Below are 23,224 nucleotides of genomic sequence, written 5' to 3'. Positions count from 1 at the left end.
TCCTCCTGAATGTTCTCCATTCAGAGCTCAACAGCAAAAAAAAAGCAATTTATTTTACATTTAGATATTTAATGGAGCAATTTTTCCTGACAAAAGATTTGTCATTCCCCCTCCTCCCCTCCCCTTTTCCAAACCCCATCCCAGAGGTGCTGTTTGTTCCCAGCCATTGACATCTGGTGGCATCGAGAGGAACAATCAGAGCATGGAGGGGAGGGAGGGGAGGGCTGGGTGGGTGTTGTGGCACCCCTCCCTCCCTCCATCCATCCATCCCTGCATCCCTGCCACAGCTGCCAGCATGGGAGATCACCTGTGGAGCCATCCTGAGCTAGGCAGGACCGTGGGACACCAGCAAGGCTTTTGTGCTGCTCCCACACATCCCTTTGCTCCGTGCCTCAGTTTCCCCGCAGGCAAACCAGCTCCTTCCCCCCTCCCTGGGGCTGCACAATAGCAAACCTCGCCGTTATTATTCCGGGGGTGGGAAGCAGCATTACTCAGAGCCAGCATTGCTAATAACACACTAAATATAGCTCTTCCCATCCCCGGAGGACTTGCTGAACTCTGCCTGACGAGCTCGAACCCCCTCCGGAGGCAGGGCCGGGGCATTGCTGTGTGGGCAGGGATGTTCCCCACGGATGGATGCTCCTGCCTGGAGGGGCTGGCCGTCCTGGTGGCAGGCGGTGTGTCAGTCCCTCCGGAGCTGGCCCAGCTGGAGGGGGACGGGGGCAGCGGGCTGAGGTCCCGGGGAGGGCGGGCAGCGAGGGCTGGGCTCCCGCAGCCTCTCGGTGATGCTGGGCAGTGGCTGCTTCTCCCACTCGCCCTGCAAGAGAGGTCAGCACCCTGAGAGCAAGGGAGGAAGGTGTTGGAGGCTCGGTGTTTCTGTCTGCTTGGAGAAATGACACGAGTTTTAACGTCTGGAGTGGGTTTTAGCCCAGATCAGGGTGTTTTCTCATGAGACAGCACTAATTATTCCTAGTGCAGAAGCACCTACACATCCCCCGAGTGGCGCAGACGTCTGAGGTGTTCCACAAATCCACCCCAGCTGGGGAGTTTCCACCCCAAAAAGTGTTACCTGCCAAGTCAGGTGGAGAGAGCTCAAAGCAGGGGGTGCCACAGGCCCACCATGCTCTGGAAAAGCAGGTTCTGGCAGGAATCTCCAGCAGGGATGTGCCCGTGGAGCAGGAGGGATGCAGCAGCCTGGCTGAGGTGCCATGGAAGGGCTGTCACAGCCATCAGGGCTCACGGTGACCACAGCCAGGACAAATCCCCCCACTCTGTGCATCCGTGGTGACACCTTGTCCTGGGGATGCTCCCTGCAAAGAGCGACCTGCCAGGTGCAGGCAGTGCCCAGGGCTGAGCCTGCTGAGCAGGATCTAGCTCAGGTGTGATGTTGGCCTGGCCTGGTGGCTGGTGGAGAGGTGGGCAGGGGCTGGGGGGGCACGGGGGGCTCAGCTCCGGGGTGGCGATGCTCTGGCTGGGCTGCCAGCTGCGTGTTCGTGCGGAAATGTCAGCGAGAGGCTGAGCCACAGCGTGAGCAGGAGGAGGGAGGTCTGGAGAGGAGAGGTAGAGCCGTGAGTCATCAGCGAGATGAAAGTGGAATTTGTGTTTTCTGCTGAAATTTCTCCTGGTATGTCAAGCGAAATGGGCCAGAGCTGGCACCGGCACCAGGAAAACCCTGGGGAAAGATGGAGTGGGATGGAGGGACCTTTCCAAAGCTCGTGGGGAGTGATCAGAGAGGGGACAGCATTGCAGAGCAGCACCAGCTGGAGGAACAACTCCTTTCCTGTGCCCTTATGGCTCAGGGGAGCAGTTCAGCATCCTCAGGTTGCTCCTGCTCCAGGGCTCAGCTCCAGCCCTGAGCCCATCTGCTGCGGCGTCTGCCCTGCTGAGACATCCCAAACCCCGAGCCTGCTTTTTGGAGAGATCAAAGGCGTGTGGAGTGTCTTGATAGTTGTTGTTTTCAGTGCTTTCGAGTTGAAACCTGAGCAGAGTGTACTGTGAGCCCTTGTGGGTGCAGGGGAACTTGGGGACGGCACCGTCCCCGCTGCCGCTCACAAGTGTTACCTTGAGATTTGGCTCAGTAATTAACAGCACTCAGTTCCTTCCAGAAATCATCAGATTTGGGATCACTGAACTGCAAAAACATGAGCTTAATTAGAAGCTGGTGCTTTTCTCTTGGCAGAAACAGCATGGAACAAATGAGATGTCTCCAAGTGGGGCTCGCTCTGAAACACCAGTGGAGCGGAGGCTCCTCCGCCCTCACTGCGATGCTCATGACCCACTTTGTGCCAGCATTGCCTCTGGACTGCTCGAGCCCCTTCCTGACAGCCCCCAAGACCTCTCTTGAAATCAAGGAAGTTGTCTGGGTCATAAATTACGAGGTTTAATTCATAATTATGCTGCTTCACTAAACTTCCGCACCACTTCTGCCCCTGCAGCAAAGCTCTGCATGGCTGAGAGGTGCCTGGTGACCAGTTCCAGGGAAATGGAAAGGTTTCTGCCCACCCCAGAGTGAAACTCTGCTAAAGGGAACTTACAGTGGCAGCAAGCTGATGGTCATCCCTGCAATCAGCTCAGCAGCTCCTGTGCTGCAGTGGATAGCACTGGATCCAGGCTAAAGGTATAATCTGAATTTATTACACTGATAAATGGCATTGGAGGCTGATGCCAGCAGTGGTTTTAAATCTTCACCACCATCATCATCATGTTCCTCATCTCTGGGCCTGGTTTTATTTTCAAGACCTCCCAGTCCTTTATCCTTCACGTTTTGCTGGATCACCACATTTGGGAGCTGCACAGATGCTGTGTGTAATGAGCTCGCTCTGCTGGGACCTGGGGTGATTTGCCAAAGTCCTAAAAACCACCTCACGTTTCTCCTTGGATATGGCCCTACTTTTAACAGTCAGCAAAAACAGTCTCTAAATCACTTTATGCAAATGCATCTCCTAATTGGATCTGGTTGGGAGCATCCATGGTGGGCTCCTGATGTATTGTCTAAGCCCAGGGCTGGGCTGGGCTCTGTGTCCTGCTGATGCCAGGGATTCCCAGGCAGCTCCAGCCCCCTGCCCTGAGCCTGCTGGGTTTGGATGTGTCCTGAGCAGCACAGACCCAACCTTACAGCTGGGAATTGTGCAGGGAAGCTTTGGGAAGGCTGTACCTACCGGGAAGCGGACAGCAGAGGATTTGTTGCAGTGCACAGAGATGGGAGCAAAGCCGTAGAGGGATTTCAGCACATCCCTGTTGAACGTGTTCCAGGGGATGGAGTAAAACTGCTGTGGGACAGACACCTGTGGGCACATGCAGATCTCCTCGTCGTTAAACCTGGGCAGGAGAAAGGCCAGGCTGAAGCACAGCAGTGCTCTGCCCTTCCAGAGCTGGGTGTGACCCATTCCTCCCTGCCTGAACCTGGAATGGCTCTGAGGGCAGCGCTGGGCACAGGGACAGCCTGCAGCAGCCAGCACCTCTAGAGCAGGATTTGGGACCATCCCATGGGTAGGATGCCCTGTGCAAGGTCAGCATCTCCCCTCTCCTCATGGGTGGATGGGCTGCAGCCTCCTCCCCTGGCGTGGATCCTTGCAGTCTGCCTCGGGTTATAAGGAACATTTTGCATTTATGCACTCAGCCACACGCTGACTCTTGCTAAGAAGTCTCTCCCTCCATTCCTGGCAGTTCTCACTACACAGCCATCCCCCAAACCCTGGGTTTGGCTGTTGAACAGTGGTCCCCGTGCCCCCAGCCCCCCTGGGCAGGGCTCTTTACCTGTTGACAAGGTTGAAGTAGCGGTGCAGGTAGCCCGGATCCACGGCGCTTTTGCACAGCTCCAGCTGGGTCTGGGGGTAGTAGTGCACGTAGTTCACACACATCTCCTCCAGGATGCCAAACCCTCCCTGTGGCACAGCAGGAAGGTGATGGAAGCAAGGCCTGGCTGTGCCCTGCTGGGGCTGCACAGGGGCAGGGAGGGCAGGGGGGCACAGAGCTCACTCACACCTCTGGCTGCACACTCACATGGGTCTGTATCTAAAATCTGTCTAGATCTGTATCTAAAATCTGTCTAGATCTATATCTGGATCTCTAGATAGATAGAGATGATGGAGATAGGTATTCACACCCCTTCAGGTGCATGGCATGGGCAGCTCTCTGCTTGTCTGCCCTCTGTGCAAGGACAGACCTCCAGGCTAGACCGTGTGGTTTACATTAAAATGCAGATTTCCTATAATCCCTCTACTATATTTAGACTTGTCCCTGTTGATGGTACCTCTGACAGGCTCTTTTATATTTTTTCCCCGCTGCCTATGTAAGGAAATAACATGCACTGTCAAAAAATGCCACTTCTCTTTAATTACAATTAATCCCTGGTGGAACAGTTTGTGATGGGAATTAGAGTGACACATGCTCCTTCACAATTAGCACCTTCACATCCCCGCTGCAGGCAGCAGAGCCTTGTGAGTTCCCTTCTTCCCACCCTCCCTTTGCTTCTGGCTGTGATTCAGCCTGGCTTCATGCAGGTGCCTGCTCTGGGGGTGCCCCCAGCCCACCCTGGGGTGCCCCCAAAGGCAGGGCACTCACCACGGTGGCTCTGCTCCGATCCTCCGTGTTGTATGTGCAGGTGGTGATGAGTTCATCGCCCTGGGGGGTTCAAACACAGGAAAATTTAGGGGTTAGGGAGTGTTCCACTTTAAAATCTCTGCTCCCCATACCAGGAGCCTGCAACCCCACAGGAGTCCTTGCTAAAACTGCATCCCCTGCGGAGATTCCCCAGGGCTGCATCCCAGGGATGGTGTTTCCTGCTTTCCTCGCTTTTTAAGGATTTCTGCGGGGTTGAAAACACCTCAAAATTGCACTTAGGCGAGAGCTTGAAGTGCCAAAACCGGAGCTGACTTGATGGCACAAGAGCCTCCCTGCCACAGTCAGTGCTGAGGAGCACGGGGACACCCCAGGGCACAGCCTGGGCACGGCTCCAGCGGGTGCTGGGTGCTTTGAGCAGCCTCGTGGGGCTCCAGGAGCAGCTCCAGGAGCTGCCCCCAGCTTTGCAGTCAGCTCCTTCCCCATCTGAGGAGTCCTGGGGTAGGTTCCACTCCTGTTTTCCCACCCACTCCCACTCTGATGCCGAATCTCTTCCTCTCCTTCCATCAAGCAAGGCCAGAGGGCAGCACCGTGGTTCATCCTCACCCTCCCGAGGAGCTTCCCTCTGCCAGACGAAGCCCAGCTTAATTAGGAGCCTCATTTAGCTCCTGGCTGCCCACACACCAATTCTGTGCCATACGAGAGGGGGCCTGCTTGTCCCCAAAGAATCTGTGTGGAGATGTGACCCAGGGACCCTCAGTCAGCCCCCCTGGGAGTCCCCAGATGGGATGAGGGGATGGAAAGAGGCAGGGGACTCAGGGCCATGGCATCAGGGTGTGCTGTTTGGAACATTTTTTGGAGCAACTCACCGGGAAAACTGCGACCACCTCCTTCAGCATGCGGATCTCCTGGGAAGGGAGGGGAGGGGACACATCAGAGCAGTGCCACAGCGGCACTGTGCCCAAGGGGGACACCCAGCCGTGCCCCCTGCAGCCCCTGTACCTGGAAGTGAGGGCTGTAGTGGCTGTCAGCGTTCACAACCTGCTGCTCCCTCCCGTCCCGGGCCAGCACCGTCACCACTTTCCTCCCTGCCAGGTGTGTGTGCAGCTGGGAGGCGAAGATGCGGATGCCAGCGGCGGGCAGAGCCTGGGGGAAGGAAGGAAGGAAGGACAGCTCAAGCCCCTGTGAGAGCCCTGTTCCCTCTCACATCCCCTCCTCACATCCCCTGGCTGTGTGCTGGGAATTCGCTGGCCCTGTTCTGGTTCTCACACGGGGTTTAGGGGATTGCTGTACCCCTGGAAAAGCGGCTCACAAACCCTCACTGCTGCCAAAGCAATGCTCCAGGGCGGCAGGAGCAGCTGAGGCAGATCCTGCTTCCTTCCCTGCCCTCCTTGGTGGTGGCACCAGTGATTCCTTGTGGGTAAACCCGACAAAAACACACAGCAAAACTTCCCTGAGAGAGCAAGGTGGGCCCTTTGGAACCATCTTTGAGGGAGCTCCTGGCAAGCTCCCCGGGAGCAGGAGCCAGTTTTCCCAGCCCTGTGAGGGAAAGCACCACTGGGACACGGCCAGCTCGGCAGTGAGTTTTATGGGAATGGTACCCCGGGGAGCTGGAGCAGATGGCTCCCCAGGAGAGCTGCTTCCAGGGGGACTCAGCACATCCCAACCAGCTGCTCTCTGTTTATTGTACACAGCAGATTTTTCTTTCCTCACGGTGAGTTTAAAACTTCAAATTGGCAGCCTGCAGCCAGGGAAAACCACGGGCAGCATTTCTCCCCTGAGGTGCAGAGCTGGAGGGGACAGGCACTCACCAGCTGGGTGCATTTATCAGTGCAGTACCCCGTGAGGATGAAGCTGTCCTCTCCAGGGGGAATGGCCATCACTGGGGTGTACACCAAGCCCAGCTCCATGATTCCAGCGTCGTGGGGACGAAGGGTGGCTGTGTAGTAGAGCCGGATCCCCGAGGAGTCACGGCGACCTGGGGGCCAGGGGACAAGGACAAGTCACTGCAGGGACCAGGTCAAAAGGTGAAAGACAAGGACAGGTGAAAAACGATGCTGGGCTGATGTGGAGGAGCCTCTCGCTCCCAGCTTCCTTCCTCTGTTTAAAATTGTTTTAAATCCTATAGATTTTTGTGGCAATCTTCACTGAGTGGCCCCAGATGCACCTGGTTCCCTGGTGAGGGCACTGAGCTGAGGATGAATTGTCCCAGGACAGCAAGGTAAGGGGTGCCTTTGGAAAACCCAAAGCAGAAGGACAGAGCTTGGAGTGCTTTGGAGGACTCCCACAGGAATGTGGCTCACTGCAACTTCTTTAATCCCAAAATCCCAAAGGGAAAGAGCAGGGTCAGTAGGTCAGCAGGGGTTCAGGGCAGCTCTGAGCTCTCTGTCTCCAGGCTGGAGCCCACCCAGGGATAAGAATAACGGGGGAGACACTATTGGTTAACAGGCAAAAGCAGATGAATGATGGAAGATGTGAACTCTGTATTTATAGCCATGTTTCTTCTCAAGTTGCCGAATGTGCTATGATTGATCCACAGTACATATGCTCTGGCCTCCTAAAAATATCCTTGGGTAGTCAAGAAGCTGCTTGTTTTTATGTTAATGAAGAAACTGGGTTGTTTGGAATCCTTCTTTTTTTTCCAATGTGTCTCCTGACAATGTTATCGAAGCAGGAGAACAGGAATACAACATCCACATCCCCCCTCCCCAGGCAGCCTGGTCTCTCTGGTGCCTTGGCACTGCTGTCACTCTTGCTCTGAGCTCAGACCCACTGAATCTATAATCAACATAACCAACTGACAGAGCTGATGAAGCCACTCCCCACCACCTCGTGTGGAAACTGGGGGCACTCCTGAGACAGCCCAGCTGAATCCCAGTGTTGCCCTGGATCACATCCTTGCAGGGACTCTGTGAGGGCAATTTTCTGCCTTGCTGGCTCCTTTCCCAAGCATCCTTCCCCACCTCTGGGCATGCACTTCAGTGAGGATGACTTTGCTGTGGCCAGAAAAGCAGCAGCATGGTGGGGCTTTAATGGATTCTTCCTGCAGGGACAGATCTGGACCATGAGCTCTCCACAAAATCAAGAACAGGGCCATGGTTTAGGCCAGAGGCCTCCCCAGAAGGTGGCAATGCTTCCCTGGAATTCCCCCAGCTCTCCTGCTGTGGTCACACAGGTAAAGCAACGGGCAGCCCCTCACCTTTGAACACCAGGGGATTGTGGTAATGGATCTCCAGACGCAAATATCTGGAGGAGCCTGGGCCACCAAAGGCAAGACCTGCTTCTTCAGGGTAATAGAAAGCCTGGAAGCAGAAGGGAGGGTGTTAGGGGTGGCTTTCCATGGGAACAAGGCTGGAAAGCCTAAGGGAATGTGTGGGTTTAATCCTGACCCACACCCTGGGCTGAGGAAAGTGACTTGTGCCCTTGGTTGTGCTTGGGGAGCTGCCCTTGCTTCCAAAAGCTTCTCTCATTCCACACGCAGTGGCACAACACCTGAATGTTGGCATAAAATCATAAAATACCCTGAGTTGGAAGGGACCCATGAGGATCATCAAAATCCAACTCGTGGCCCTGCACAGGACAGCCCCAGGAATCCTTGAGTTGGAAGGGACCCATGAGGATCATCAAAATCCAACTCGTGGCCCTGCACAGGACAGCCCCAGGAATCCTTGAGTTGGAAGGGACCCATGAGGATCATCAAAATCTAACTCGTGTCCCTGCACAGGACAGCCCCAGGAATCCCTGAGCTGGAAGGGACCCATAAAAGGATCATCAAAATCCAACTCCTGGTCCTGCACAGAACAGCCCCAGGAATCCCACAGGTGCCTGAGAGTGTTGTCCAAAACCTCCTTGAGCTCCCTCAGGCTTGGGGCCATGACCATTCCCTGGGGAGCTCTTCCAGTGTCCCACCCCACTGATTTATGGCACCAAAGAGGAGGAAAGCAGGGGACAGAAAATCCAACACACCCAGGAGGGGCTGGGAAGCTCAGACAGGCCTGAAGCCAAACCCCAGCAGACACCAGGGTGAAGGCAGCCCCTATGGGGCAACCCCAAAATGGCACCGGGACGGTTTGGGAGGCCGCAGGGCCGTTGTCACCCAGGGGGACGTGTCCCCCTTGTCACACCCACCTGTGCCCCCATGGCCCAGGCTGCCAGCACGTGCCTGCAGTAGTTGAGGCGCTCTGGCTTCATCTTGGAGTCACAGGGCCCGTTGTAGAGGGGGAAGCTGTCGAACTGGGCCGCGCACTGGAAAACCTCCATGTGGTGCACCAGAGCCTCGTTGCCCGCCGTCACCACTGGCTCGTACTGCAAGGCAGGTCCAAGGAGGAGAGGACACACTGAGAGCCCATCCCTGGGGCCTGCAGGCTCCATGAGGCGCCAGGGCAGGAGTATCTGTGAGCTGGTACCAGTTTCTGCCACGGGATGGGGAGGGAAGGTTGCTCAGAGAATGAGACACCAAGGGCCAAGAGCTTTCCCCTCATGTTTTGTTCATGGCAGAGTTAAGCACTTGGGTACTTCAAAGGGGAAACAACATGTTATTAGTGCCCAAGAAGCATTTAGGTCAGTTGTGGAAATATTTAATTTCTTGGCTGCCTTAGGGACCAACCCAGAGCCCACCAGAACCCACAGAGAACCAGCTCATCCTCTCTCCATCAAGAGATGGGGATCAGCAGAAGATCTTGGTCATTTTTGTGATGACTGAGTCCTTTACCAGGGGTAAAGGTGGCCCTGGGGATGTTGCTTTTTCCCACAGAGAGTCCTGGCTGTGTTGTTGTTGTAGCTCTGCCTACAGCCCTCAGGTTTAGTTTCTGTCCAGCAGCTGCTTGGGGCATGGCGAGGGGGATTTGGGGTAGAGAGAGTGACTCAAGCCTGAGGAACATCTCTGGCTAAAAGTGCCAGCTGCAGAAGTGATCTGCAGCAGCGGGAAGGTATCAGGAGTTACACACTTCTTACTTACACACAGATGATTCACTTCACACCATCTGTCAGAGAGAAAATCCTCCTTCTGAGCCTTCCTTTGCAGCGCCGTCTCTCCCCTCGCAATCACCGAGCGCTCGCTGCAGCTCGGGTGTCTGCAGGTTCTCCTCATCCCCGTGGTGTGGTTTTGACTCTGGATGTGCCAGGTCACCCCCTGAGCCACCCCCACACCTGCTGGGTGCTCTCCCATCCTTTCCTCGGGGTTGCCAGAAGGTTTCTGCCTCTCCTTTGCAGGAGATGGCCCAAGCAACACGTCTGGCAGTGCCCACAAGTTTCATTTACGTCTGTAACTCTCTTTTTTCGGACTATGCCTCATCCTTTAGATGCCAGTTTCCATCCTGGCTGGCTCTGCCCTGCTCTCAACAGCCCTGTTTCTTTGTTTCCTGTGGTTTTACGGTCCTTATGGCTTTCTGTGTGCCAAAATCCTGCTGTGGGTCTGTTCCTTCTGCAGGGAGTCATCTCCAAGCCTGCCCTGGAACCTGCTGGATGTGCCAAGTGGGAAAACATTACCTGGTCCCCTCCTGCTGAGACACTTTAGGAGACAAGAGGCTGCTACTGACTGGTGGGGTGGACCTGGAAGAGGTTTTGGGACCGCATTTGGATGCCAGGGCCTGAAAGCCTCCCTGTGAGGTGGAATTTGCAGGATGTGAACACAATTACTGACCCACCCTGGGGAGAGCAGCCCTCTTCTCCTGCCTCTTACCATGATGATGTGGTGCTTGGGGAAGCCCTCTGGGAGTTCTGCCATGTAACACCAGTAGGTGGTCTCCTGGCTGGGAATGACAACATCTGGGGCTCTTATCTCCATGGTCTTCATGTCTCTGGGCAGCTCGGGGACGCTGATGTTGGGTTTTAGCAGCTGCACCCTCTGCAGCCCCCCGTGGAGGGCAGAGATGTTGATGGCTTGCAGGGAGCGCACCGGTTTCTCCAGGATGCCGTAGATCAGGTGCACGGTGCCGTCCTGAAGCCAGAGCAGAATAGATCTGTGGGTTTTTCATGCAGAACAGGAGCTGCAGGGACCATTAGCACCAGCACTGGTGGCATGGAGCCAGAATTGGGTCTTGTGATCCCACCCTGACTGCAGCAGCAGCTCACTCTGCTGTGCTGTCCCAGGAAAGCTCTACATTCCAGGTGTTTCTCTGGCTGATGTGTTCCCTAGCAGGTTCCCCATCAATTCCAAAAGGGTGACACATCCTCTTTGCCCCTTCCAAGCCCCTCATGAGCTCCAGGCTGGGACAAACCCATCAGTGCAGGGCTCATCCTCCCCGGCAGCCCAGCAATAGCCTGGGGGGTAACAGCAGAAACAAAACTTCTCCCTGAAGTCCTCCCTTTTCTTCCAGCTTCTTTTCAGGTGGAAGGAACCACAAGAAGCTCTGCTGAAAGTCTGCTGCAAGCAAGAACACTGAGAGCTCTGGACAGGAGATAAGGGAGAAAGGAAAAAGAGAACAATCTTTTCCTAAAGGATCAGAGAATAAAGACCAGCAAGTGATTTAGTGGCTCACACACACAGATTGTTCCCTCCAGGGCTCTCAGTGTTTTGGCAGACGGCAGACACTTCTCACCACAAGAGAAGCTTTTGAGCACCAGCAGCAAAAACTCGAGGACACTCTGTGCCCACGTTGGCTCTAAAATATCCTGCCCACAAAGGCTTTCATGTGAGATGAGCCTTGCACTGATTCCAGGGCCTGTAGCTGAGCTCCAGAGCTGTCTGACATCCCCCACTGGGAAGGTTTACCCCAAATCCCAGCTCAGAGAGGAGTGGTGGGTGCAGAGCCAGGGAGACACCACGGAGCAGCACCTCTATTTGCTGTCCCTCTGTCCCAGCTCCTGTCACCACCTCCTGTTTGCCTCCTGTTGATACACCAACCCCTCTTCGTGACACTCCCAACAGTTGGCTCCAGACTGTCAAGCAGAGTGATGCAGGAAGGATTTATATAGACCCAATGCATGCTCAACAGGAGCTGATGATGCAAACGAGCTAAAAGCTCCACTTGAGAGAGCTTTTGAAGGGGTTGTGAATAGTTGGTGCCAAACATTACTCATGGGCCAGGGCTGACATCTGTAGCTCGCTTCCTCCCTGCCTCACACAGCACCAACACCTGATGCTGTGCCCAAAGAGGGACAGGGCTGGAGCTGGCATGGGGCTGGCATGGGGCTGGGGGTGAGGGTGATGCCATACCTCTATCAGGTAGTCCTTGGGGTCACAGGTGCTGAAGGCTCTTCTGAAGAGCAGGTAGAGCCCCTCAGGAGCCCTGCGAGCCCCGAGGAGCTGGTAGTCCTGCTGGGAATCCATGTGGAGCTGCCCCTTGGCGTCACTCCAGGCATCCTGTGGGAGAAAGAACAGCCTGCTCAGCCAGGAGGCGCCTCCAGAGGTACCACAGGTCATCCTTCTGTGCACCCTCAGCACCCCAGAGCTGCAGGATGCCTGTGCTTTGGTTCATACCCACCTCCAGCATCTCCTGGGCAGATCCGTGCTGGAATGGCCTCTGCTACAGGATCCCTGGTGCTCAGACAGACCTGGCAAACACCTGACCCAGCACTAACAGGCTGCAGAAAGACCTTTACAAGCTGAGATGTGAGTGGGGAAAGGTCAGGAAGGGAGGAAGGAAAGCCACCAGGGACAAGTGAAGGTGTTGCATTGGTCTGTGCTGTATTTTGGGTGTGTTTGTCTTGGGGGGACCCTGTGGAAGGGGGTGCTGGGCTCTGCAAAACGCTTGGCACAAACCAGCCTCCCTCAATTTAAGATCAGACTCTTGCTGGGCTAAGGATTTTCTGCAAAATCCTTAATTTTTTTGGTGGTCAGATTGTTGTGGCAGCCCAGCACAGCCTCCCAAAACCCGCTGTTGTAGAGGATGGTGACAAAGCCACCCCAAGAAGCAAAGCAGCAGGGTATTCCTGTGCCTCGGGGTTTGAAGGTTTGGAGTATAAAATCCTGTGATAATTTGGGTTTGATTAGGGTTGTTTCTTTGATCTTTTGTTTCTCCTGTGGGTCTCCTGTTTACTCAGAAAAGGCATCCAGGAAGTAGCTGGTTGTATGCACACAAGTGGCACTGCTTCTCTTATCTTGGGAGGAAAAACCAGAAGAAAAAGGATAAAGCAACTTGGCATCATTTCAGCCAGAGCTATAGAGTCATATTTCCAGAACATATTGTCCTTAGAGGGGGAGAGGGAAATCAGCTCCACGGAGCTCTCATGACATTTGTTTTTGTAGGAATACGGAGCGCAAGTTAATCTCATAGTACATGGGGGGCTGAACAAATGTGGATCTCTTTAACAGCCCTCACACTTATCCAGAAGAAAAGCTGCTGGGAGAGAGAAAAGCAGAGCTGGAGAGATTTATAGAGATCTCCTGCAGGATGCTGTTCAGCACCAAGTGAAAGAGAAAACCCGAGCGCTGCCGGGTGTTTCTGTTTGCCTTTGGGTGAGCACAGGAAGGCAGATTAGAAATGATCCTTTATGTTTTCTTAACATGATGCTGTGAAATCCTGGAGCATTTGGCCCACCACAGACCCTGAAAGGCTGGTAATTAGCAGGAAAACAGCGCAGATAATAAACCCTTCTTTTCATGCTTTCATTGCACTGCGGATCACATTGCGGCTGATTGCGAAAGAATGTGTTTTATGGTTAATTTGAAGTAAGCAGAGAGGTAAAATTTAACTTACTGGAAAGCCTCACATGGGCAAAAATGGGAATTTCTTTCTGCAGCCAAGCACAAACTCAATCAGACTGATGTGGTGGGCTGGGGATAGGGCTGGGAAAACCACCCAGACAGGAACCCAGCAAACAGACAGCGACAGGGAGGATGGAGTTTGCAGCAGCAACAGCAAACAACACAACTGAAATAATTTTCCCAAATACATTTGCACCTTTAATTTCTGACAGCACCCCAGGCTGCCCTGTTATCCCATTGATCCCTCTGGATGCATCTCCCAGCTGGGTTCCTCCTGCTGGCAGGAGCAGCCTCTCAGCCTGGTGACTTTTGCCCTGTCTCAGAGCCATTAATGGGAGCTGTGGTTAAATTTTAATGTGGCTGGCAGCAGCACACGAGTGAAGCAGGGTGTTGATGTGTGTGTCTTTGCAGCTGAACAGAGCAGAGACACCCAGCTCCTGGCTCCCTCAGCCTTGCTGATGTGCTGCTGTGTTTATTCTTTTCTCTTTTGGCTTAATCCCCATGCCAAACCCACCATGGATCCCACCTGGGGCAGAAACCCCCGAGACCTTCTGGTACCCTGTACCCCACTCTACCAAAGCACCAGCTAGATTCAGAGAGCTGCACTGCCAGGGAGGGAGCCCCAAAAGCACCCACGCAAACCCTCAGGCGACTCACCCCAAAGTAGGAGTTGTGCCCGTCGCTCCAGAGCACGGCCACGTCGGCGTTCTCAAACTCGCCCCTGTCCGACATCCCGAAGAGGAGCCCGAACTGCAGCTCCCTGATGAGCAGCTGGAAATGCACGGCTTGCTCGGGGTAGCTGACATTCCAGGAGAGCTCCAGCAGCCCCTGGGGATCCAGGGGCACCTTGTAGGGGAAATCACTGTGGCGGGGCGCCGAGCCCTGCAGGGCCACCACCAGGATGACCAGGAACGCTGCCACCATGGTGAGGTACATGGATGCCACCTCCCGCATCTTGAGGCTGGGGCAGGAGCAGGGCTTGCTCCTGGAGCTCTGCATCCTGCCAGGACAGCACCCGGCACCTGGCTGTGCCCATTTATGTGCTGGCCCTCCCGGGCAAGCTGGGTAAGTGATAGTCTTTAATTGCATTTAGTTGTTGGGAAATTGGACTGGTGTATTGACCCCCCGTCAGCTCCTGGCCAAACACTTGTCATCTGCTGTCTCCCCTTAATTGGCTCTAATTGCACATGGACATTATCAATAGCAATTGGGTTTGACTGGGCTGATGTGATTCACTCTTAAATCTTCTTTAGTGCCTGGGAAGGACTGCTTGCTCACAGGCTGCTCTGGCTGAGCCCTCGTGGACATGCTCTGCACTGCTCGTGGTGCCTTTGGCCTGGGTGTCCACATAACCCAGCCTGGGATCACCCCAAAGGTGGCCAGACATGAGAACAAAGGACCCTGAGCCTTGTCTGAGCTCCCAGGCATTAAATAATACTGACAGGGATTGAAATATTCTCCCTGCAAAGCTCAGTGCCAGAGAAAATGCTGATTTCCCGAAAACAGCAAGAAAAGAGATCTCTCCTCTCCTCTCCTCTCCTCTCCTCTCCTCTCCTCTCCTCTCCTCTCCTCTCCTCTCCTCTCCTCTCCTCTCCTCTCCTCTCCTCTCCTCTCCTCTCCTCTCTGCTCTCATTTTTGGCCTTTGTGGGATTTAATTCTGGCCCTCTCAAACCCAGCAAAGCCCAGCTCCTCTCCCACCCTGCTTTGTGCCCATTGAACCCCCACCTGCCTAGACCACTGGATATATTCAATATTTGTTATTTGGGACTTTGGCTCCAGTTTAAAGACCCCTTTAGCCTCTCTCCCTCCCACTTTCCATTTGTTTAAAATCTGATGGATTCTCTTTCAGTTATTAACTTTCCCACGTTAATTGGAATTATAATGAACTGCCTGGAGCTCTTTGATGCACACACACACACAAACACACATTGCCTGGCTTTAGCCTGCGAGCCGGTGGCATTGTTTTATCAATCGTGCGGGGTCCCCTCGGGGCTCGGCTTTCCTCCTGGTCCTTGCAGCAATGTCACAGGGGCAGATCCACCTCCCCCAGCCCTGGGGAAGGAGAGGAAATGGATTCAGCTCGGCGTTTTCATGAGTCATCAAGGCGAGCATCTCCACGTTAAACCCGAGGAGGTTTCACCGTCCTGAGGCTCAGCCATTACTCAGGAACGCGTCAATTGATCCCGGCCGGCTCTCCTTGCCGGTGACCTGCTGCTCGCAGGGTTTGCTCTCTCGCTCAGCCCCAGCAGGCAGAAGGCCAAGTAAGCACAGGGAGGGATGGAGAGCTGAGCTCTCCCAGAGGAGCATCCCTCAGCCCCATCCCTCCCCCAGCGCACAGCCCAGTCCCACACCAGCCCTCCCACAGCTGCTAAAAAGACTCAAAAGCACTCATGGATAGGAAGAGATCGCTGGAGATGCCTGGGGATGCTCCCAGCACGGCAACTCTGGGGTTCTGCTCACTGGATCTGCACCTCACCCCAGCCACGGCTCTCTTCACCTTCCTGAAGGAGGATGCAGCATTTTCCCCTTTCCCGGAGGCTCCTGGACACACCGAAGGTGTCAGATGGATGTCCCTCATCCCCCAGCCCTGGTGCTCCAGCATTACACAAGCCTGGCTGCCTTACAAAAGCCCCATAGAACAGATTTTTGTCCTTCCCTATCCCTGATCTCCTCCAAGCAGATTCACCCACTTGTCCTCCTCTCTTGGCTTCGTTTCCTCATTGTAAAGAGAAGATGCTGAGCTGCCAAGCACGGCAGGAAGGCAAAGTGATCCTCACCGGGGGCAGGAGGGGGTCCTCAGCTAACAAGCTCTGCCTCCCTCTATCAGAGATGAAACCCCAGGTTGCTGGCGTGTGCAAGTGGAGCTCCTGAGCTCTCCTGTACACGAGGAATTTGCAGTGGAACAGCAGAACACGGGCAGGTCAGCTTGAAAACAGCTGAACTTTGCAGATAAGCACTGAGAATTTATTTGAAGACAGGAAAAAAATTATGTACATGTCCCTCTTTCCTCCCTTTCAGTTTCTCCCGAGTCGTGGCTCATAAATCCAGGCAAGAAGCGAGGATCCAGCTTTGCACTCATTGCTCGGGGTGTTTATTTTAAGACTTCAAGGAGATGTAGAAACGCCAGAGTTTCCTGACTGGGAAACTCATTTGGGAGCAGCGTCCCACGGGAGGGCTGTGGGGTGGGAGCCGTGGGTCCTGCCCTTCCCTCCAGGGCAGAGCAGCCACTGTGTGCCCCTGTGGGAGCTCCTGAGGAAGGGAATGCCGGCAGGATTGTGCTGGAGATGGCACTCGGGTGTCCCCGCAGCCCTCATGCCCCTCTCCAGGCAGAAAAGCAGAAAAGATGCCCAGGAGCACCTGGAGGAGGCTGTGAGCCCAGGCAGGGCTGGGCTGGGCTGGATGCTCAGCCCGGGAGCTGCTGATCCCAGCTCTGCTGAGCCACACACCCAAACCCTCCCGGTGACAAAAAGCCGTGGCTTTCCCTCCTCTCAGCAGCCTGGCTGCAAAGCTGGTGGCCGGGGAGAGCTGGAACAAAGGCTGCCTCACAGGTACAGGGTTTAAACACAACTGATGCTCCGAATTAGGGGTTGAAGCAGGCAGCAGCCCCCCCGAGCTATAATCCATTGCCTGGCTAACAGAAATGGAAATTCAATTTGGGCAAGGGCAGGAGGGGAGGCAGAGAAGCTTTGTGTCTGCTCCCCGAGCCCCGGGGCTCTGCTGTGCTCAGCCCTGCCCAGCCCCACGATCGAATTTGCCTGCGTGCTGATGAGCTTTGGCAGGGTCTGACTCAGGATGGAGCCGGGTGTGAGCAGGGGAAGGGTGGGCTGGCACACCGGGGGATGCTCAGCTTTGGTGACCCTGCAGGGGTCAATGTGGGCCACTCCTCTGGCCAAATCCAGCTCTCAGCCAGCAGATCAGGGCCGTGGAGCAGCCCACGACTCACAGGATCTGTTCCATCACGCCTCAGGGTGGGGAGATTGTTTATCATCCTTCCCAAAGGATCTCTTTGCCCAGTCCTGTTTCCATAAGGAATCTGCAGGCTGCTCACTGGGGTTTTTTATGCTCCAGGAGGGCACTGGGGCTGCCAATCTGAGTTTCAATTGCCCAGCAGGGGTACAGGTGAGTGTCTGCCCTCTCTAAAGTAGCTTTAGTGTCCCTGTGTCACCTGGGCCACAGCAAGCTGTGAGGTTTTACAGGGAACTTCCATGTGTGACAGCAGCTTGAGCTGTTTTAACTCACAGATGTGCCATGCGCCAGCCAGGACAGGACTCTTGGAGGTGACTGATCCAGCAGGCATGGGTGAGAAAATCCCTGGATGCTTCAAGGTGACTGATCCAGCAGGGACAGGTGGGAATGGCCCTGGACCCTTGGAGGTGACTGATCCAGCAGGGATGGGTGGGAAGAGCCATTCCTTCCTCCTTGCCCTGAGTTTGTGCCTTACAGCACAAATGCCGTAACAATCCCTCTTGCCAAGCCTCTGCTTGTTGCAGTTTCTTGCTTTCTCCCAACCTGTTTTGCCTTCCTCAGGACCAGGTTTTCTTTTGCCTCATTCCCCATGAGGATCACATCCAAAGGGGAACCAGCCTCAGACCTCCAAACTGAGCCACTCACCCCAAATTAGGGACAGAACCTGAGCTGCTCTTTACAGCTCAGTGTCTGCTCCTGCTCTGGCACTGAAGGTGAGGACTGCAGTGCCCTGACTGAGAAGCTCCATCCCTGCCCCAGCCATGCACCCACAGATCTGCAGAGCCAAAGGTGGATGTCTGGGCTGAGCCACGGCGAGCTGGTGATGAGCAGGAGAAAGGCCAAAATGACCCAAAGGAAAGCACTGTTTGCTCTCTGGGAGGTGAAACTGCCCTGCCAGGTGCTCCAGGCTGGGTGAGCAGCCAGGCCCCTTCCCAGCAGAGCATCCCAGAGAAATTCCCTCCCCAGTGCTGAGCGCTAGCTCAGGCACCTAATGAGATCTCCTCGCCTGTGCATGCTATATTAGGGTTTCCATGGATATGGTGTCACAAACACTGGGCTGTGGCTTTGTTATATAAACAGGAGAGATTGCCACAAATACCCAAAATATCTGAAAAGGACAGGAAGAGACAAAAGCGTTCTCTGGGTGTGTTTATGAAGCGTTGTGTGATCCAGGGGATAGTGCCAGTGGGAGGTGGGAGAGGTTTGAGTGAGCTTTGGGAAGTGCAGTTTATCTGAGGGGTGGTCTCCGACTCAGCAGCTCTGGAAACTCACCCTGATCTTCAGTGGGATGTTTTTAAATGAATAAAAAGGTGCTGCTGCCTGGGCTGCTCCTGCTCTGCTCGTGCCTGAGGGCTGGGCTGGGCTCCTGGTGTGATGGGCATCCTTTTCCATGAGCAAGTTCTTCCTCTCTGAGCCTCACACAGGTCTTGGTCATCCCCTGTTCCTGCCATATGCAAGGAAATCCTGCTTCCTGCTGGGGCCAGGGGTGCTGATGTGGTGGGGACACACATCAACTCTCCCAGGACTGCCCACTCCTGACCCTGCTCTGCAGGACCAGCTCATTTTTTACCATTTCAGGTGCAAAAAGTCCCTTTTGTACAGTCAAAAGGATCATGTAATGTGAGGAAAAAGCTGCTCTAGAATGGAGGTGGGATGTAAGGGACACAGAGACATCAGGGTGGCTAAAATTGTATTGCACTCCCACTCCCCTGCCAATAACAACACCAGAAATAAAGTGGCTTTGCAATAACCATCTCCACGCATTGGAACACAGATTCACGTGTCCCCGCAAAAGATGCTCCAGGCAGGACCAACTCTGCTCCAGCCTCGCTCTGCAGGAGAGGCATGGCAAGCTTGGCCCAGTCCTCCCAGTGGGGGTGACTCTTCCCCCAGCAGGTGCAACCCCAAGCTCCCAGTATCCACCAGTGCCTCCCTTTTCCCACCCTCCATGCTCACCTGTGGTGACATTCCCAGCCCGTGGATGTGTCAGCTCATTCTTGTCCTTCCAGATACCTTCCACCATGGGATGAGCATCCATCCATCCATCCATCCATCCATCCATCCATCCATCCATCCATCATCCATCCATCCATCCATCATCCATCCATCCATCCATCCATCCATCATCCATCCATCCATCCATCCATCCATCCATCCATCCATCATCCATCTGTCCATCATCCATCCATCCATCCATCATCCATCCATCATCCATCCATCATCCATCCATCCATCCATCCATCATCCATCCATCCATCCATCCATCCATCATCCATCCATCCATCCATCCATCCATCCATCATCCATCCATCATCCATCCATCATCCATCCATCCATCCATCCATCCATCCATCCATCCATCCATCATCCATCCATCCATCATCCATCCATCCATCCGTCCATCCATCATCCATCCATCATCCATCCATCCATCATCCATCCATCCATCATCCATCCATCCATCCATCCATCCATCCATCATCCATCCATCCATCCATCCATCCATCCATCCATCCATCATCCATCCCTCCATCCATCCATCCATCCATCCATCATCCATCTGTCCATCATCCATCCATCCATCCATCCATCCATCATCCATCCATCATCCATCCATCCATCCATCCATCCATCCATCCATCATCCATCCATCCATCCATCCATCCATCCATCCATCCATCCACCATCCATCCATCCATCCATCCATCCATCCATCCATCCATCCATCATCCATCATCCATCCATCCTTTCATCCATCCATCATCCATCCATCATCCATCCATCCATCCATCCATCCATCCATCCATCATCCATCCATCCATCCATCCATCCATCCATCCATCCATCCATTCATTCCTCCACTCATTTTCTCTTCTCTCTCTCTCCCTGTGAACCCAAGCTGATACTTTTCCAAGCTTCATCACCCAACCTGTGGTGGAGAATCCCAAATTCCACAAGGAAAGATCTGTTTTACTCTTTAAAAACCACACTAAATCCCTATTCCCTCTTCAGACACAGAACTCCCTGCACTCCTCCATTAGCAGCCACCCCTGATTTCACAGGACCACTCAGAATTTCCCTGCAGAGTTCTCTCCCACCTCTGCAATGGCAGGGGAGACTTCTTCTCCACTTTGGTTGGCAATGGCAGCAAGAGGAGCTGGAATTGCTGTGGGCACAGCTCCAGGGCTGCCTGGCACGCGGATTTCCAGGGGGTGGGTGGTGCTGAGCCCTCTTGCATGGGGCTCTGCTCTCAGTGCCAACCTTTCTTCTTGCTCTTCCTCTGGACCTGAGCTGCTTCCTGAGGATCCCACAGCAGGCTGGACCAGCATAGAGAGGAGCAGATCCAGGAGAGGACACGGGGCCAAGAGAGCCTGAGGAGTTTGGAGATGCAGCTTCATCAGCTTAGAAAAGGGCTGGAGCGTTGGATGGCAAAGCTGCAGGCCCTGCTGCTTGAGGCTTGTGGTGCACTGCTTAGCAGAAGGACTAATAAAGATTAGAAATTGTGCATAAAGGAGATTTCCTTTGGAAAACTCAATGTGGCTTCTGTACAGGGAGGGTTTGCCCTACAAACCTCTTGACAAGCTCAGGAAGCTTGAAGGGGGAGATGTTTTTCCAGGAATCCTTGGATTTCCAAGGCTGTGACAAAAGGCTCTGCCTTTTTCCCAACCTTGCCCAGATACTCGTGGAAGGATTGATCCCCCATGGAAGGATTAATGTGTTAGTCAGGTTCATCCTTTGGCACCCTGAGGTGGTCACCTTCAAGGGCAGACACCTCTCAGAGTGACACGTGGCTGATGTGTCCCCAGGGCACCTTCAGCTCCTGCCTAAGCCATGGCACTGGATGCAAGGGGGACACCAAGCAAGGTGCCAGTTTGGGGCAGCTGTTGGGGCTGTGTTAAAAGCCAGGTGGTTCTGACATCGTGGGGGGCTAAAGCAGGTGCAGAGAGGTGGCTGTGGAAGAGCACAAAGCTGGGATCACTGCTGCTCTCAGCAATATAAAATTCTGCAATTGAATCCAGTGAAGGTGACTGAGGTGCTGCAGTGGGGACAGGAGGAGGCAGTGGGGACTTTTCAGGCTGCTGCCATGAATATTTGGGATCAGCTCAGAGACCATCCAAGAGAAGGAACCTCCATAATCGTGGGGAAGAGGCAGAGAAAAGCAGCTGGTCCCTCCATGAGGACCAGAGGGCGGCTGGCACTGTGAGCTGAGCCTCAGAGCAACTGCTGCAGCTGCATCCTCCTGCAAAGCTCCACACACGGGGTCCTGTCACTGCCAGGGAGCTTCAGGTAAAAACAAATGCCAGAGAGAAGCTGAGGAAAAGGGTCTGTCCTTAGGAATGGGGAAGGAGAGTGGCAGGTGATGCCAAGGTTGTGTTGTCACTGTTCCCAAACCCACTCCCAGGGTCTGCCATGTGCAGAGTTGGATTAGAGAGCCCTAACTCTGTGTTCTCCTCGTGGAACAGAGCCCTGCATGAGCAGTGGGATCCTTTAGCAATATTAAGAACCCTTTTTCGGCTGTATTTCAGATGAGTGTGTGTTTCATTGCATCTCTGGAAGGCCACACGCTTGGTGTGTGTCACATCCACCACACTGCAGCTGCCAAAGGAGTTTTGAGGATAAAAACATCACCAGCATCCCCCAGGCCGGTGTGCTCCCCTGGGAATACCCCCAGGGAGCTGGGCAGTGCCACAGCAGCCCATTGCTCCCAGCAGTGCCCAGGATTGGCTGTGGGTTGTGCTCACAGATCAGTCTCAGGTGGGGGATTCCTCCAGGGTCAGGAAAACCAAAGGGGATCCTGCCCTGGGGATGGAGCAAGCTGGAGGTGGGGCAAAAATAAACCCTGGAAAGCAGCCTTGGATGCTGAGTGATGGGAAGAACATAAAATATTCCTGGGCAGTTTGATGCCAAGTTGTGAGTCAAAGGAGAAAACCAAGAATTTGGGGTTGCAGGAGTGGGAGGGCACAAAATCACAGAAGGATTGACACTGGGAATGACCCAGTGGTGATGGTGGGGGGAAGAAGGTGAGCACAGCCTGAGAATTGCACTTCAAACCCACAGATGATCTGGCTCCTGGCTGCTGCTGGGTCTGTTTATCCCACAGACTTGGCAGGCACAGGACACTTCCCAAATGTTGGGGTTGATGAAAGTTGTGGCTGGCCAGCTGCCAGGTCTCGAGGCTATCAACTGGCTCCCAAACTGTGGATGCTAATTAGCACTTCCCTTCTGTAAAAATTTCTGTTGCAAAGTCTGGGGAATCCGTGTTTGCACAGCCCAGACCGTGCTCACCATGGAGGTCTTGTACATTATAAAAACATTTTTCTCCTTCACAGAATTCTGATTTCCCAGAATTGCTCTCAGGGTAAGCAAACCTCATGTTAAAGTCCAAAAAAACAAGCTCTGTACTCTCTCAAGGCAACCCAAGCATTTGCTAAGTCCTTGTTATAACATTGCTTTTCCTTGCTTCTCATCCTGGGCTCAGCTCCGTGAGAATTGCTTTGACATCTCCCTGGGAAGCAAGGAGGATGTTTATTGCAGTACCTGAGGCCAGGCATTGAAACCAAAATGAATGGGCCAAGCAGAGAAGCTCCATCGTTCATATTTCTGAGCAAGGATACAGTGACAAATTGCCAGACGATGACGTTTGACCTGCACAAGTAATAAAAAGCTAAAATTGGTTGGGTGTTTTTTAAAGCACAGCCCTTCAACATCTTCTGCACGTGGTTCAAGCAACCTTGAAGAAAAACCCAACAGCAACCACAACACTGTTCAGTATTAAGTGATTTGATAGAATAATTAAATAATAATTGTCTTAAGTAGACTCTTTAAAGACAAACTGTGTTTTTTCCCCTCACCTTCATTTCCTGTCATCACAGTGAGTGCTTTTCCTTTCAGATCTCTGCACAGGCTTTTGAACTGCATGTAAAGTGTGCTGGAATTGCTGGAGGTGATCAGTTTATTTGGGGAGCAATTAATTAAATACAACTGTTTCCCTCTGTATAGATTGAAGGAGTGCTACGAGCGATACCATCTCAAAAAGAGCAGATGTGCTAT

General features: G+C 53.8%; 1 protein-coding gene across 1 annotated transcript; it reads right to left on the bottom strand.

Annotated features, from left to right (window-relative positions):
• Window positions 1-78: 78 nt before the first annotated feature.
• DBH (dopamine beta-hydroxylase) lies at window positions 79-14,214 on the bottom strand. The gene is made up of 12 exons (XM_064394121.1): window positions 13,865-14,214; window positions 11,717-11,863; window positions 10,241-10,498; window positions 8,689-8,865; window positions 7,760-7,862; window positions 6,372-6,538; window positions 5,563-5,706; window positions 5,430-5,468; window positions 4,564-4,623; window positions 3,757-3,884; window positions 3,159-3,318; window positions 79-817 (listed from the first exon to the last, which is right to left on the bottom strand). The coding sequence occupies exons 1-12, from the start codon at window positions 14,204-14,206 to the stop codon at window positions 683-685; spliced, it is 1,860 nt and encodes a 619-aa protein (XP_064250191.1). The 5' UTR covers window positions 14,207-14,214; the 3' UTR covers window positions 79-682.
• Window positions 14,215-23,224: the final 9,010 nt, after the last annotated feature.

Source organism: Passer domesticus, chromosome 18 (genome assembly GCF_036417665.1).
Source record: "Passer domesticus isolate bPasDom1 chromosome 18, bPasDom1.hap1, whole genome shotgun sequence".
Classification (NCBI taxonomy): Eukaryota; Metazoa; Chordata; class Aves; order Passeriformes; family Passeridae; genus Passer; species Passer domesticus.
Note: the sequence above shows the minus strand (reverse complement) of the source record. Positions and strands in the feature narration are given on the sequence as shown.